The 16,806-nt window shown below is 43.2% G+C and overlaps 1 protein-coding gene across 1 annotated transcript in view; it reads left to right on the top strand.

The window, feature by feature from the left end:
• The first annotated feature begins 480 nt into the window (after window positions 1–480).
• kiaa0930 (KIAA0930 ortholog) overlaps window positions 481–16,806 on the top strand; it is a 39,508-nt gene continuing 23,182 nt past the window's right edge. The window contains exons 1-2 of the mRNA XM_031583286.2: window positions 481–1,181; window positions 16,467–16,615. Of these exons, the coding sequence (XP_031439146.1) occupies window positions 1,037–1,181; window positions 16,467–16,615 (294 nt within the window). The 5' untranslated portion in view covers window positions 481–1,036. The remainder of the gene's footprint in view (window positions 1,182–16,466; window positions 16,616–16,806) is intronic.

Here is a 16,806-nt window from a genome sequence, read left to right as displayed (position 1 = left end):
GAATAGTCCGAACCACGTCCTTACCTGGAATGAAATGTATGCTCTACTGAGAGAGTGATCTAATCAGCAATGGTGGTTTCGCAAGATTCTCTGTGAAGTTATTTTCCTTTGCAAAACTAAGCTATGTCATGTCATGATTGATCTTCTTTTAGTGTGTTATGAAAACAACTTAGTCAAAGGAGCATAATCCAGCTATTACACAAAATACCCCCCCCCCCCCCCCCCCCCCCCCCCCCACTTTTATAAATTAATATCACAAATTGAGACCCGGGGAACTATGACATACCGGTGTTGGGAGTAGTTTAGCCTACCTACCTACATACAGTTTTAGAATTCACAGTAAATTCAATTTGGTTAAAGGATTAAATGCAAAACACAGCATTTACGTACAAGAAATATGTGTGGGTGTTATCACAATGTTATCCCTAAGGATATTGCAAAAGAAAGTCGCGTGCGATTGTGAAGTATCTTGGCGCGTGATCTCAACAACATCACCTCGTGCTTCAGTCATCCTGCAGTGACAAACATCAACCCGAAGGCGAGGGTAAAGGAACACTCACTCTGGTTTAGTGTGTCAAGTTAGTGTCCACTAATATTTATCAATAATTTGACTGCATGTTCACACGGTATACCGGTTTTGAGTGTGCCGGGACATGTCCACATTGTCACATCGGTAGAAATATAATATTTTACTTTATATGTTGTATCTTGCCCTTTAAGCGGTCGCTGTTGTCCTCCCTTACAGGAAGTGCGAGGGGTGTTCCCGTCGCAATTCCAGCTGATCTTATACGGCAGACGGAAGTGAGCTCTCGTCTATGTTTTGGAACTGCCTTCCAAAACTATTGTCATTACTGTAGTGTTGCAGTGAGCGAGAGAGGAATACGTCTACATGAGATATCTTGAGGAATACATTTCGAGGGATTTCTTGTTATTACAGGGGGGATCTCCTGTCCCCGTCCACCACACCTCGCCGTGGAGTGTTTCTCCCTCCTAGGTGATTGCTCTGTAGCAGGACTGTCATGCGATCAGAGAGGGGATGGCATCCTTTCCGAGTAATTGTAAGACAGACGGGACAGTGGAAGAGGAAAACGGTGACCTGGATCAGTCTCTTCAGCAAATGTTAAAAGCTATTGCCGACGAAAGAAGCCGTCTCAACATTCGGCAAGAAATAAGTGGTCTGGGTGAGTTTCAAGCCTTTATGCTAGTGCGCTTTTCAACAGCGTTTTTTCTCTAATTTATTTTGTTCCAAACAATTTGCCAGCCGAAGTTATTGTAACAAAAGGAGTGCAACATTGTGAGCATGTTCATACAAAAGTCGAACTTTAGGAAATGTCTATTTCATGAATAGTCGACTATTACCGTTAGCAGACTGCTGTAGACAAAGCTGGTGAGTAACAATACTGACGTCATTTTCCCCGGCACGAATCCCTTAGACGTGTATTCAGTGGTATCTAGGTAGGCGACACCTGTTTTAAGCCGTTATTTTTCATTGCGAAGGTGATGTATTGTCAACAGACTTTGTATAAATACAATAACGGTAGCGAGGAACAAAACATATTCTGAATCTGCATGATCGAGATATGGAAGCCACGTTCGGGTCAAATTGGCCTAATCTCATAAACTAGGCTGTTTCTTTGCAACGCTCAGATGCTCCACTTAATAGCCTGTTATCTACTTAGGGCTTCCACAAAGATAGGTGCAAATCTGTTTATTATTTATGCCTGAAAACTAGATTACATTTTAAGATAGCCTTGTAGGGCAACGTTGGGTAATTCCTCTTGACTCTGAACAGATATTTTAACTTTGCATCCAAGTCTTTAATGTAGGTCTATATTTTGTGAAACTGACATCAGTGTAGACAAAATAATCTGTCAGAATAGGTGCCAAAAACAGTAATCACAACAGAATCAGCCCGGCCTTTGTCATTGTAATTGCATTTTCCTTTGTTAACCAGGTGCGCCTGTTCACTTGATGAAAGGAATTATCATATGAAGGGTATTCCACATGAACCGCCACACAGCATAGGTAATCCAAAACACTAAACTCATGAATAAAAATGAATCTAATCTCAGAAATGGAAATCACCTCAGGGGCATCTGCTCTGCAGAACAACAGGTAGACACACAGACCTGTCAAAGGGGCTATTCAGCGTCTTAGCACAGTGCACATTCTATATCAGGTGTTTCTTTCATAACCAAAACCAAGGATGGAAGGAGCATGTGATATGGACTCAAGTGCTGCCAGACACACAGGCGTACATTGCGTTGGGCAACATTGGCAGCTACATTTTTGGGAAAGCCAAGATTTGTCTTGCTTACAGATGTCCATGAAGTTTCACAGGTAGCATCACTCTGTGGTGATCAGAGTCATGCTGGTTGGTCAGTGATTCATTTGAATGCAAGTATCTGGAGGCCTGTGGGCTAACTTGATCTTGTTTTTTTCCCCCTGGGAAAATGTGATTGAGCAAGCAAACTGACAGTGTGACATCAGTCTTGGGTTTTTATACCAACTGAGAACTCCAAGCATTTCTGTGGCACATTGATCACCATGCAGACATTACACCGCATGCACGCATCTTGGATTTCATTATGTATATATTTTGTTTTCATGTTGTGCAATGCAAAAACTTGTTTTTTTTTTTACCTTATTTCACAGCGTATATTAAGAGCAACACTTAGGGATTTCACACACATTTACACTGGAGTACCATCCAACTCTGATGCACTGTGATGCATTTATGTTTTAAAAATGGCACACTGAGGTACCTCACTGTAAAGAGACCATAAGTGGAGCTCAGACGTTACATGAGAAGCTGTTTTTCTGTGATTCCCCCTTCTGAGCCTGCAGTCCTGACCTCACATCTGTTGTGTCTGAGCTCTCAGATGCACTCTGGGTCATGCAATGGGCTAACTGTATGTTTTTGCCGAAAGGCCGGCCGTCCGTGCCCTTGAAATCCCGGTGGGAAAGCACTGCAGTGTCTGTAGGAGCTCTCATTGAGTCAGTACCTCTGTCTATGCATATCAATTACCCACTCCAATGACTCAGGGAGAAACCTATTTAGGAGCCCTTTTGCTTGAAGGCCCCCTAGCTGGGTAATAGCCCTGACTAGGCTAAAGCAAAACAAGCTGTCCTAGACGTAGCATGAAGAGGTAAATGCTTTTCGGCTGTTTTTGATGCAAGGTGGATTGAGAGAAAGAATTTTAGAGAGAACTCTCTTTGTGTTCTATACATATGCGACTACTGACTGCATGCAGCTTTGCATGCAAGTTTTGTGCGGTGTATTCTCAGCTTTGGGGAGAGTACAGGCTTCATTTTTTTAGGGTGGACAGATGGATGGGTGGGCCATCCCTCCTGCTGTGGTGTCCTTCTGGCAGTGCTGTGGCAAGAAGCGCTCCCCTGCCATCCAGACTCAACAGCGCACCACAGCGGGATGTGTCACTGTTACCCCTCCAGACAAACCCCCCCCCCCCCCAAAAAAACTGGGTTGCTGTCAGGGTTAGGGCGAGCAAGGCGCAGTGACCCCTGAGGTGGAGCTTCTGTCTACTCTCATGTCTCTGGTTGGGATGTGTGTGGGATGCTCGCTCATCCACTCCTTCACTGCCACAGTGTTAAACCTGGAAGCAGGTGGTCAGTGTTAAGCCATCACTGTGCCCCAGTAGAATCAGTTCTGCTTGCACGATCGCAAGTGTGCTTTCCCTAAATCTGTACTCACACACTACATGAGTCTTTAATTATACTGTGATGAGCACCACAACACAGCACATTATGACTGAGGGGGTGCATCCTTGTTCTTTGTTAGATTTTAACTGTGCCCAGTGGGGGTTCCCAGTGGCCTGTGCTTGTTCTTTGATAGATTGCGTCGGTTACTGTGCCTGGTGGTGATTTCATGATCACATGAGGCCTGTTGGGAGGGCTGGTGGTACTTTTGTGAAACTTTCCCCAGATTTTTTTCCCAGCAGTCATTGAAACCTCTGTGATACCGTCCAGGATGCTAGCTTTGCTAATTGATCTGCCTTCATAGAGTATCACAGAACTATCCTCACTTATCTTAGTTATGTCTTTCTCTTTCTCTCTCTTTCTCTGTCTTTGACTCTCTTTCTGCACTGGTTATGAGCACCTTCAGGCAGAGAGTACTAGACCGTTTGGTATACTCCTGCGGTTTACACATGGTCTCCGCATGGTGCGGATGACGCAAATTTAGATGCAATGAGGTCATAGTGCACACGTGCTCAGCCTGTCCGTATACGCTTGTCTGCAACAGCACAAAAACAAGTATACTTGGGACACCAATGCGCATGTCCGTGTCCGTATTACGCAAAGCCGTGTCTGCAGAAGTGTAGCTCGGCCTTAAGGGGTAATTAAGACTCACTGGACCGAACGCTTTGACTCACTTGCTATCTATCGGGCTGGCTGGCAGCGTCTGGCGTCTGACCATTACCACCTACGCCTACACTCTGCCCGCAAGTGGACCAGACCAACAGGATGGGTGCCCCCAGCCCAGCTTAGACCAGCCCGGCCCAACTCAACTCAGGACACTGTTTGGTGCATTCCGCGATTCTAATTCAACACACTTTTTTTTCAAATTCAACTAATTGCTCCTTGCGGTTCTCTAGCTGTCCATCCTGTGTGTGCGCTCACAAAAAATCAACACGTTGCTTTAGGATCACGGAAGGGAGGGGTGTAATTTGATTGGCTGTTGAGCTCAAATATCAACAACGTTTCACCAGAATTGCAGACTGTACCTTTAAAGAAAAAGGAAGCACATTCAACCTTCAGAAGAATGCTAATGTGGACTCCTCAGATTCACAATGGATAATAGCATTCCTTTGAATTAGTGGAGGTCTCCACACTTTAGCCTTGTCTTTTAATTTATGGTTGTTCATTAACAGTGCTTTGACTTTTAGCACCACTGTAAGTGATTTGGGGAAAAGAAAAGTCAGTACCAAGCGTCATGTAAGGTCTCTTTATGAGTCATTCGCTTCTGGTTTAGCTCCGGGATGCTGGTCTGATCAGTTTTAACAACTCCTCTCTCTGGCTAGGGTGCCGGTAGGTTACATAAGTGCAACTGCTGAAATATGTATAAATAGCACAAAAGGTACGCTCAAAACGCTCAACTCCGGGAGATAAAAATAGAAAAGGTTTGTTGTCAGTGCAGCGGCGTAACAGCTCTCTTTTGAGACCTGGCACCGAGCAAAAATATATTTGGACTGATGTGTAAGGCGTCTATATAGGCTGGCTTCATCAGTGAGTCTTGGCTGGGGCTGCAGTCAATCACCCAGTACCTTCTGGACACACTTCCCTGCTTGCCTTTCAATGAGGGGAACTAAAAATACAGATAAAGTATATCTGGGACTAGAACTAGTGCATGGAAATAGTTGACATTTGTTCAGCAGTTGTCCCTGAACTTAAATGTAAAGAAGTGAGCAACAGCTGTGGTGGAGAGTGTTTTGAACATGGCTCTGGGTGTTTTGTACGCGTTAGCATTTTCAGTTCAACATCCCACGCTACCCATTTCTGCTGGCGAGGTGTCACGCAGTCTTGTTTCCCCTTTTTTTGCCGCTGACTGTTGAGCTGACTGTTCAAGTTCCTTCTTGTTTACCCTGCCACAGTACAGTGCAGTTCGTCTCGCTGACAGGAAGGAAGGGGACGGGATGGATGGAGTCAGAAATGACTCCTCAGAGATGAGCTGGAATCTAATCTGGCACCAGATTGTTTAATGACTCCTAGCTACAGAGTAGGCTGCACTTTGTCATGCTTGGTGTGACCTGTTGGTGGCAGCATGTCGTACTGCTTAAATCAAAGTCCAATTAACCATATACCTGATATATGATGATGATGATATATTGGCTATATAATGATGTATAGACTAGACCTTGTATTCCCTCCTCACCTCACCACTAGCCTACATAGCTGGTGCTAAAACCTACGACCTGCAATGAGAGCGTTGATAAGTTTCATTATCATTCATTATTTTCCTTGGACAAACTGGGTTAAATATTCATGTACATGGATTGATACACCTTTACACTGATGTCCTGCGGTCATCAGCAGGTACATAAAGCCCTATTTAAAGCCCTATGTAAACACCTACATAAAGCCCCCTTTCCACACGGACTAATAGTACACTCTGTTCCCACTCTTAGCGAAGAGAATTAGTGTGTCCTCTCACTATCACCTTCATTTGGGATGTTGCCGCTGGTTCTTGCCGAAGTGTTCTCTGTCACTGTACCAGAATGACCTCAGACATAGAGGCATATATAGTATTAATTATCCTCTCTCAAGTCTCACTGATAATGGGTTGGGGGACGGGGAGTCATTAAATCAGATGGAGATTGGGCCGGCGCTGCCTCAATTAATGAAGCTCTTCCCTCACGTCTGTCTCTCTATGGGATGGGTTTTATAAGGTTGCTGGATCTTTTCTATTCTCTCTGTTCTCTGTTTCTGTCCCTCTGGATATTTCAAACCCTTTTTTTTCCCTTGTTCTTTCTGTCACATAAACACACACACTCTCGCACACACACAATCACACACACACACACTCCTCCTGTTCATCCATGGTACTCTTGTTTACAAAAACTCAAATAATCATTAGTGAGAATTAGAGTACACTAAGTCTCACTAATGACTAAACTAAAATAACGATTAGTGAGAATCAGAGCACACTAATTCTCACTAATGACTATTTTAGTTTTTGTAAAAAAAGAGTACCATGGATGAACAGATGTTTGTAGCGAGATTGGTTGTTGACCTGCCAATCATCCTGCTATGAATTGCTGTCCACTGTGTAGCTTCTCTAGCAAGCTGTTTACTTTGTGCGTAGTTACCTTGTTAATGTGCTAACGTTAGATAGTTTTCTCAGACACCTCGCAAATCACCTCCAATGTATTTTTTGGTTTACTGCAAGCAAAGCGAAGCAACAGAATCACAATTCAGTTTAACAACGCATGGCGTTACCCCATTCAAAGTAAATGAGAGGCGTCTCAGTCTCAGCCTCCAATGTGTACGTGTGAATGGGTCGTAACTCTAGGTAATTGTTTGCTACACAATTAAGACTCTAGTTATGCTCCCCAAAGAAAAGAAATTGTTGCTCACATTTTAAGCACACAGACACACAAATGTGTCCTAGTCTCTCTCCTCCTGAACATCCCCCTCCCTCCCCCGATGTGTGCTTGTGCTTTAGTACGTGTGCACGCGCATATGTGTGTGTGTGTGTGTGTGTGCGTGTGTGCGTGTGTGCGTGTGCGTGTGCGTGTGCGTGTGCGTGTGCGTGTGCGTGTGCGTGTGCGTGTGCGTGTGCGTGTGCGTGTGCGTGTGCGTGTGTGTGTGTGTGTGTGTGTGTAAGCACACAGCAGCGTCAAGCAGATTGCCTTATGGCCTTTCAGCCCTTCTTTGCTTCAATACAGCACGATTGCTCTCCCCGTGCTTTGATGTCTGGAGATGGCTATGGCTGCCCTCCTCTTTCCACCCCTCCCCTCCCCTCTCTCTTCATCCATCCATCCATCCACCCACCTCTGCCCCCCCCAGATCTGAACCCTCACATAGCTGTTTGTGCGCATCGTTAAACTGTTTACCCATCCACAAGAACAATGCCCAGTGTCCTCCTTCGCTCTCTGACATCGTGCTCAGATGAGGAGGGCACATCTATTCCCCAGAAAGCATTTCTTTGTTCTTTTCATCCCATCCCAGCCTTTTCCCTGTGACGTATGTTAGAACACGTGCGTATGTGTGTGTGTGTACGTGGAGGGGTGATGGGGATACTTAAATATTTTATATTCACAGGCAAGCTTTCCCAAGCATGGCCTTGATCTTGTTTAATTCATTGGCCTTTCTTGTGGTTGGCTAGCCCCTCTGGAATGAACTGGAACGAGGGGCCCTGTGTCACTTTTGAAGAGGAGAGCAATTTGTTTTTCACTGATCTCACCAAATCTCCTTCCGTGCTTCGCGGTGAGATTGCTGTGGATAAATATTGAGCCTTTTTCTCTGTTCCTCCGTCACCAAAATGATTAAATTCCCGATTTCCATTATATTTCAATTATGATGAAATTGGTGATTGTATTGATGTGATGTAACACAAACATTGTTGCAGAAAAGAAGTCAATAAACAGAAACAATGAAAGTACTATATAAGTGATTGCTTTTGCTGAACTGTAATTACGTTGTACATTTGGTTGTGGCAGGTGTCCACTCTCCCCTCCATCCCAGTTCACCTGCTCTGTCCTCTGAGTCTGCAGGTGGGGGTGGGAAAGGTGAACCCTCTGCTAACCCCCAGCACCTCATTTGAACAGATCGCACCCCCACCAGATTGCGCTGCTCTCAGCAGCCTGCGGGCCAAATTGACGTGTGGAAAGGATCGGATCAAACGGGGCTTGAAAAAAAAAAAAAAAAAAAAAAAACTCTCTCCGCCGGCGCATTTTTTCTCCACCGCAACAGGATGGAGGTTTTCCTCGGCTAAAGCGAGGCTATCGATTTAAAGGGAATAAAAAAATAACCTTCTGCTTGACCAGGGGCGGCGGTGAGAAGAGGGCCCTGATGTGATCTGCTTCATGGTGTGTAGTCCGGAGTGAGTCAGGGATCATAATACAAAACTTTGTTCAAATTGATTGAGCCTTGGAAGTCAATATATCTGTAGACAGGGGAGGCTTGAGATGCTGTGGTGACTATAAGAAACTTTTGTGCTTAATAATCTCTCCACATCTCTCACTCTCACTCTCGCTCTCGCTCTCTCTCTCTCTCTCATGTCCTCCCTCAGGTTTTAACCTCCGTCCTCATTCATTTAATGTAACTTTAGTTCCCGTATTGATACGTCACTATGTTTTCTTTCCAACTGGTTCTGTAGTTGACACCCACTCGAATGGGAACTTGAACTTCGTGGAGTTATTCCGTTTTTGCTGTGTTTTGAATAAGCATTATTGATGGATGGCATCCATAATTTCTGTTAGATCTTCCTGATGCTCTTCCCCATCACCATCCTCTCTCTCTCTCTCTCTCTCTCTCTCTCTCTCTCACCTTCTCCCTTTTTTTATATATCTATTTCTTTATATCTCTATTTTCCTATCCCACACTCTATCTGTCTCGTCTATTCCCTCTTTCTTTCTCTTTCTCTGTCTCTCTCCCTCTCTTCCACCCTCTCTCCCTCTCGCTCTGTTCCTCTTTCGTTGTCTGGCCTTGTTTCTCTGTGACTCCGAGTGACCACTCCGGGGATCGTCTCTCCCCCTCCTCTAAGACGGCTCAGCCTTCCGGGTGTCTTGATGAGAGGCCGAAAGCCAGCGCAGCATTTGTTTGCTCTCGCTGTTGTGCACTCAGTCACCCAGGATTAAGAAGCTTACAAGAGAGGCCTTTTAGCGCGAAAGGCCCAGGCATCATAGCCGGCTTTGGTGGTCTCTCATTATACAGAATGCCATGTAGACTAGAAATAACTGGACTGTGGCGGCCATCTCCGGGTGCTACTGATGGTACTGTTACATATATAGCACATACATTAGTATGTAGATTCATAGCATGGCAGCATGGCCCAGACCCATTTAGCAGCACAGCAGTCTTAGCATGATCATTAGCCTTTTTTGGATGCGTAACTGGGATTTGATTTCTTGTGTTCTCAACCAGGATTTTTTCCCCTCTCTCCATACTATTCTTGCCCGTATCAGTAAGTGATGTGTTCATATCTTCCTGAATGCCAATGCAACGGTGCTCACGTACACCCCAAAACAAGGTCACCCTCCCTACACACATACACACACACTCACACACTCACACACACACACACACACACACACACACACACACACACACACACACACACACACACACACTTCCTCTCCTCTGGCGCGGGTCCAGAGGATGGTACCCCCCCAGTCTCCTGCCTGCTGTGTTCTGTCTGCCAACAGAAAAAAAAGCCCCACGTCCAATAATCAGACCAGCAGAACTCATCGATCTCTGCGCTCCACTGCCCACACGCGCTCAGCCAATTTCACACGGTGCTTGAGTAAAGAAGTGCATGGATTCAGAGGCTTTTTCACAGATTACACAAGCAGTATCCCCTTTCAAAGAGCGGTTGTAAAAGCTAATGATGCGCAAGGTGGCTATGTGAGGCACCGTGATTCATGCTGGACAACCACAAGACTGAATTGGAGAAATCGATAGCACTAAGCTTTTCATTTGAAACCTGAATGTGCTATTGTTTGCCCCTATCACTTAATTAAGTCAATTGAGTAGTTTTGATTCAGGTGCGTCGTATTTGGGCTTTGGAATATAGACTACGGTATATATTTATACCCTCTGTTTATAACAGTCTTTTTTTTGTCTGCAGAAGTGAAGATCTGCGCTTTAATAACAGATTACAAGTTGGTTACAAACCAAGAATCCAATAAAACAAATAGCAACACAGTACAACATGCTTCATATAAACAGTTATCATCAATATAATAGTGTGTAAACACACAGTCAGCTCTATGTTGCTTGTTTAAGAAATGTCATACCATTCAGCACTCATATAGTACAATTGAAGCAGTGGACTCAAACAGTACTTGTGAATAAGATATAAGAGTAGGGGATTTCATAAAACCGCTTTGCTTGGCTGTATGTAATCAGATAGCGCTCTCTGCACTTTGCAGTATTGGATGCAAAAACAGAAACCTTTTCAGTGTGACCCTTAGTCAGCTTTCTGTTCTGATTTGGTGGGACATATCATGTTTCAGAGTCTGTTTTGCATAGATGTCCCTCCAAATTTAAACCATGGTGCTCACATTTTCTGCTACTTTCAAATGAATTTGCAGTGTGCTGTCTCTTTAAGAGGTCAATCATGCAGCCGTGGTTCACCACATATGAAAGGCATTAGATGAGACACCACAGGAAGGGGATGAGGTGAGACTGTGCTGAAGATGTGATTTCTTAAAGGTGTTTGTGGTTTACTTTAGACCATATTTAGTCTTTGTGTGTAAATACAGCATCCCTCTCAACTAAACTAGGCTGTATTCAGTGCATTGAGTATTCAAGTGACTTGTCAGATTATTTGTTCATACCACAAACTGCAGTGAGTCAGGAATAATTTGTTAGATGCAGATTAAGTCTTACAGTCAGATTTGTTCTCCAATGTGTATAGCTGGGATTGGCCCACTGTGTATTATTTTAATGACCATGACATAAAAGTGATATAAGAATCACAAATAAAAGTAAATGTCAAAGTGTCACTGATTGTATAAAAGAAGATAGTAGATCATCAGAATCAAAGTACCTACATAGCCAGCAGAGTTGCCTCCCCAACCCAACAACAACTTACCACTCATAGGACACATTTATATCAGGAATAAATATCGCATGCTCAGATGCATGTGATAGCAGGTTGTTGACATTTAAGCTCAACAGACAAGCAAATTACATCCCCTCGCTTCCATGCTCCTGAAGGAACGTGTTGATTGGCTGAAGTTGTTTATGGCTCAGTCTGAGCCACTATGTTTGTTTCCCATTGACAGTCAGGACTGTGTGCGAACACCGGAGTTCTTTTGAACGCGCACACTGAACGGACAGCTAGAGGGCCAACAGGACAATTCGCTAAATTTGACAAACATTGTATTGGATTATAATTGGGACTGCACCTTTTAATGTTTAAATATTATGATCTTTAATTCAGAACTCTGTCTGGTTACGAATATCAGTCTATTCCTTTTTTTTAAGATCAAATGTATTGTCCAGTCCTCATTTATCTCAGTTCAGGAGTTATAGTTCATTATCAACGTTTCCTTGTATCAATGTAGTGAACTTCACACTTCCCTGTTGTGGTTCCCAGATTTCTGTTCCACATTTCAAGTTTATCTTTAATCTCAGGCTCCTTCAAACTTGACTTCCCCCTTTGACTTCTTGCTGAACCACTTTTGTTACGTGCACATGATTTTGCCAAACTTACGTGTCTACAAACCCTTTCAGTTTAAGACTCATAGTAGTAGTGTACTATACCTGACCCCGATACACTGACATAACTGTATGAAGTTCGTGTATGTCTGTGAGGTGTTGTGGAGATGTGAGGTTCTGCAGTTGTTTTATTCCATGGTCTCTGCAGATCTGGCCAGCATGCAGTGAGGGGACATCACACACCTCAGACATTCCGCTAACAATTATGATTCTTAAGCGCAATTTATGGTCGTCCATTTACGGACACACGGAGAGCCCTCTCCGACGTTGCAAACCCTCTCCGAGCACCTCTCCGTGGCCTGACGTGCACCTCCCAAATTTTGTAACTATCCGACTCTGTCGATCCGTCAATACATCAGTACCAATGCTTTACAACACCCACAACCGTCGGAGAACCATAAATGAAAACAACTCCGTCGAGGCAAATGCGTGACCACGGAGTAACAGAGTCGTAGAAGTATATTTCGACCTTTAGGAATGGAGAAGTGGGAGGAGTTAATCAGACAGCTTCTGCATGCTGGAGATCGGACATTTTGTTTGTATCAAACAGCAAGGCTACGGTAGGATAAGGAAAATGAGTTCTGAGTGAGCATTGCTGGCAACAATATGACTTCCTATAGTTTTGGGGGCAGTATAGAAAAAGACAAGGTTATGGCTTGCATTCCCATGGAGTAGAAACATAGCTTTGAATAAAGGCCTCAGATAATGACAGGAATGGCAGGAAATACTTACAATGGCAATATCTAAATAGATATCTAGACGGCAGATAGCCAGAGTGGAAGCATTTTTTATAGTTATATAGTTAAGATATTCAGCCACTTTAGTCCAATGTGACAAAAACATTACATAAAAAAACAGTAAGAAAAACAATGAGAAAATTAAGAAATAAGTATAATGAAATTAAATTAATAACACAGTAATACATATAATCTTAAAGTAAAACCATCACTTATTACCATAATAATAACAACAATAATAATAATAATATTAATAATATATTAATAATAAATACCAAAACTGAATATATTTATAAGGTATGCTTCAAGTAAATTAAGTAGTTAGACAAATGCTGTTTAAAAAGGTGAATCTGCCAAGGTTGTCGCTGGAACGGACAGCACTAGGTAGGTCATTCCACCACGAGGTACCACAAATGAAAAGAGTCTTTCCTGCAATGTCTTGCTGCTGAGGGAAGGCAAAGACAACAGGGGTTCATCAGAGGAGCGAAGTGGTCGAGAGGGGGATGCCATGCTTCACTTGGTCAATGGCTGCTGACAAGTCTAGTCAAATCAGATCTGATGACTGAGCAGAGGCTTCCGCTGCTTCAGTCACAGAGAAAATAATTTGTATTTGTTTTTTAAAAACAAATGTTTGTCTTTTTTTCTTTGTTGGTCTATGTTTTTCTTTTGTGTTATATGTATGGATATGTGTGCTGAGGAGTTTTCCTTTTGCTGTGTCTGTAATGGATATAAATGTAGCTATAACTCTTTTCTTTTGATTGTCTTGTGCTGACTGACTGTCTTGGATCAATAAACAATAAGTAAAAAAAAAAAAAAAAATAGAGCGCTTTTAGTGGAATGACTGCGCATAAAACCAGACTGCTTAGGGTCTAGCTAATTATTCTGAGACACAAAATCAGAAACTTGTGGATTGGGGACTGGAGATTGGTGGTTGGGATGAAGTCCGGAGGGCATGTCATAGGACGACTACGTTGAAGAGACCTCTTCCTTATTAAGAGGGGAGAATTAATTCAACGATGCTCCAATTAATTTGTATAGCCAAAATATGGCTTTACCAGCGACAGGCCAGAGGGCAGACCCATCTTATCGGCTGTCTCCTTGAGTTTGCACATGCAGTGCTCACCGCTGCTCTTTATTCCATGAGAAATCAATGCACATCGCAGATACCCAAGGGAAATGCTACTCCCTGCTCTCAGAATGCAGCTGAGCATTATGGCTCAGGGTAGCTTACACACACACGCACACACGCACACACGCACACACGCACACATGCACACACACACACACACACACACACGGACACACACGGACACACACGGACACACACGGACACACACGGACACACACAGACACAATACATTTATAGTATTTATAATCGAGTCCATCACCAGGAGAATTGCACTGATCAGATTTATTCACCAGCAGTATTCTTTTGGTGCAGTGCTTGGAAAGCATTTCTCGGGTCAGGGCATAGTCATTAATACATTTAGACAATCTTCTAGGCTAATTGGGCTTTGTCCTCGAGAAATGTTAGTTATTTAGACATTAAATTGGCGGTACATATAGGCAAATGTTGTTTTTCCTGTGGCTCAGCTGGTGGATCAAGTTGCTGTGAACACCAGGTTCATGGAATTGATTGGAAGGGAACACACATGTTTGTAGAATCCTATACCTAACCTATACTGCAAGTGCCTTTGGAAGAAAGGAGTGTGCTCAATTAATACATGCGATTTAAATGTATACTACCGACCTCTGACCTTTTATGAACTGGGGTTGTTCATAATATCCTCTTGGCTTCCTGTAGGCCACATCTTTTTCTCTGTTTCACTTGAGAAAGTTCTGAGTGCTTTGTGGCCTAACAAGTAGCAAGGCATACAAGGGACAGATCACTTCATTGACATTAAACTTCACAAGAAAGGAGAAGACCTCCCTCCTCACAAATGACATCTATTTATTTGTAATCACGGTATCCTCTTTTTTAGTTGATTCTCTGAAACCTACCTTCCTCACACAATTTGTACATTCGGTCTGCTTTCCATTTAACATTTTCAGTCAATGAGGAGATGCTTTTATCCAATGTGACTTAGAGTATTGTACAATTATACATTTCTACCGGTATGTGTGCTCCCCAGATATCAGCTGTACTGATTAAGCCACAAAAGCATGCTTGCTGTTTGGCTCCGTTCCCCCCACTGTCTGCTCTTTCTTGTGGAGAGGGAAAGGCTGGTGTGTGTGCGCGTGTGTGTGTGTGTGTGATGAAGGTGAGGAAGCCAGAGGGTCACCATCGCTTAAAGCAGACAGTTGCAATAAGGAGCATCATAAACCACAGCAGCCTCTTGCCTCAGTCGAAGCGGCAAAGCCAGATATCCCATAACCACCCTGGAGATGTCTTTTGATTCAGATGCATGCCACCAAATCACCCCTAGTGTTTTTTTGTTGTTGTTAAGTTTGTTTCATGTGCAATGGTGACAGTTGTTCTCATCATTCAGACCTTCTGACAGTCTGAAGTTAGCAAGGTGAAGACGAGTGCCAGTGTGCTATGCTTAAGGCACAGATGAAAGTTGTAGGAGATTGTGTTATTGCAGTGTTACATCAGCAATGTCTGTGTAGTGTGTCTTTATTTATTCGCCTCTAGGGGGCACTGTAGAGAACATGTATAAAAAGCTCCTCCATGTGTAGACCGAAAAGGAAGAGAAATCAACTTACTGATGGGGAAGATTGGACCATTGAGATGGGTGTTGGCTTTTAGGTTGCTCATGTGGTCATCTTAAAGACAAAAGACCCTCTGAATTAATTCCACACTATTTGCTTTATTATAGATCTACAGTAATGTTCCTCTTGATGTTATGCACGGTGTGATTTCCATGGTTACAGCCGTATTGATTCAATGTTTCTAAAGTTAATTGAGGGACACCAACTGTCATGTCCAATATAAACCCACTGGAAAAGGTTGACCTTTTCCTGCTGTTTGAAGAATGTCCAGATAACCTTTTACAACGTGAGATTTTCTCCCTCAGTTAGCCAATGTCCTTGTGCAAAGATTTGCAAATTTAAACCCAGATGATTACTGTGACCAGATTATATATATATATATATATATATATATATTTTTAGACGTGGTCCTGTGATTGGGGTATAAATCCTGTGCCCTCTTGTATTTCATATAAAAAAAACATATGAGCAGATTATGAACAAGTAATCATGGATATTGCAGGTAGTGTGAAACAGGGTTCTTTTAAACGTGTTTGTTTAAGTGTAGGAGGTTGTAAGAGTCTGAGCTCTCTACAGATGGCTGTGTGGTGGTAGGAGCTCTCTATCAATGCAGCGCTGTGGTGCACCACCTCAGGATTTTACCTCATCAGACAGAGACACCTGCCGCTCGGCAACACTGTTGCCTGGCAACCAGACAGAAGATGCCAGTGTGATTTAGTTGAGGGAGTTCCCTTGCTTACATTGTATTTTAAAGTGTGAAGTGGGTCTGCTACAGATAACGGAATATACCTTTTGTCTCTATCAGGTGAATCAATACATTGCAGAGTGCATTGCATATAATGTTCTTGCTTTCCTATGAAGAAAAGGCTGCATGACTTCTAGTACCTGGAATGTAAAACTATTTTTCTTAGTTATCCCTTGGCACAAGTTTTCAGGTCTGAGTTGGATGAAAACTCCTGAAATATCCCACTTTGTCATTCTTTATTATAAGGCTATTTAGATATTTGATTGTAATTTTAAAGGTAGATTTCTCTCTGTTGATAATGTCACAAATGGGGTGTAGCTTTGTAGCTCTGAGAACCTCAGTCTAACCTGCCATCCCTTTCTGCTCAGGCTGCTTTAAGGACGACCGCATTGTGTTCTGGACATGGATGTTCTCCACGTACTTTATGGAGAAGTGGGCCCCCAGGCAAGACGACATGCTGTTCTACGTGCGCAGAAAGCTGTCCTACGTCAGTGCAGACAACACAGAAGGCAAGAAGGTAAGGGAAAGACCTTTGAAGGTCCACACTACAGCGCTTGTTTATATATTGGTTGATTATAGTTAACTAAAGGTAAACTACATAATTGGTAGGGCTGGGGAAGAGTCCTTACCAGCATACCAGTATGTCAGTACTACTCTCCTGCTTAACCAATTATGTAGTTTACAAAACATGCCATGGTCTGTTGGTTA

This window comes from Clupea harengus, chromosome 16 (genome assembly GCF_900700415.2).
Source record: "Clupea harengus chromosome 16, Ch_v2.0.2, whole genome shotgun sequence".
Classification (NCBI taxonomy): domain Eukaryota; kingdom Metazoa; phylum Chordata; class Actinopteri; order Clupeiformes; family Clupeidae; genus Clupea; species Clupea harengus.
Note: the sequence above shows the minus strand (reverse complement) of the source record. Positions and strands in the feature narration are given on the sequence as shown.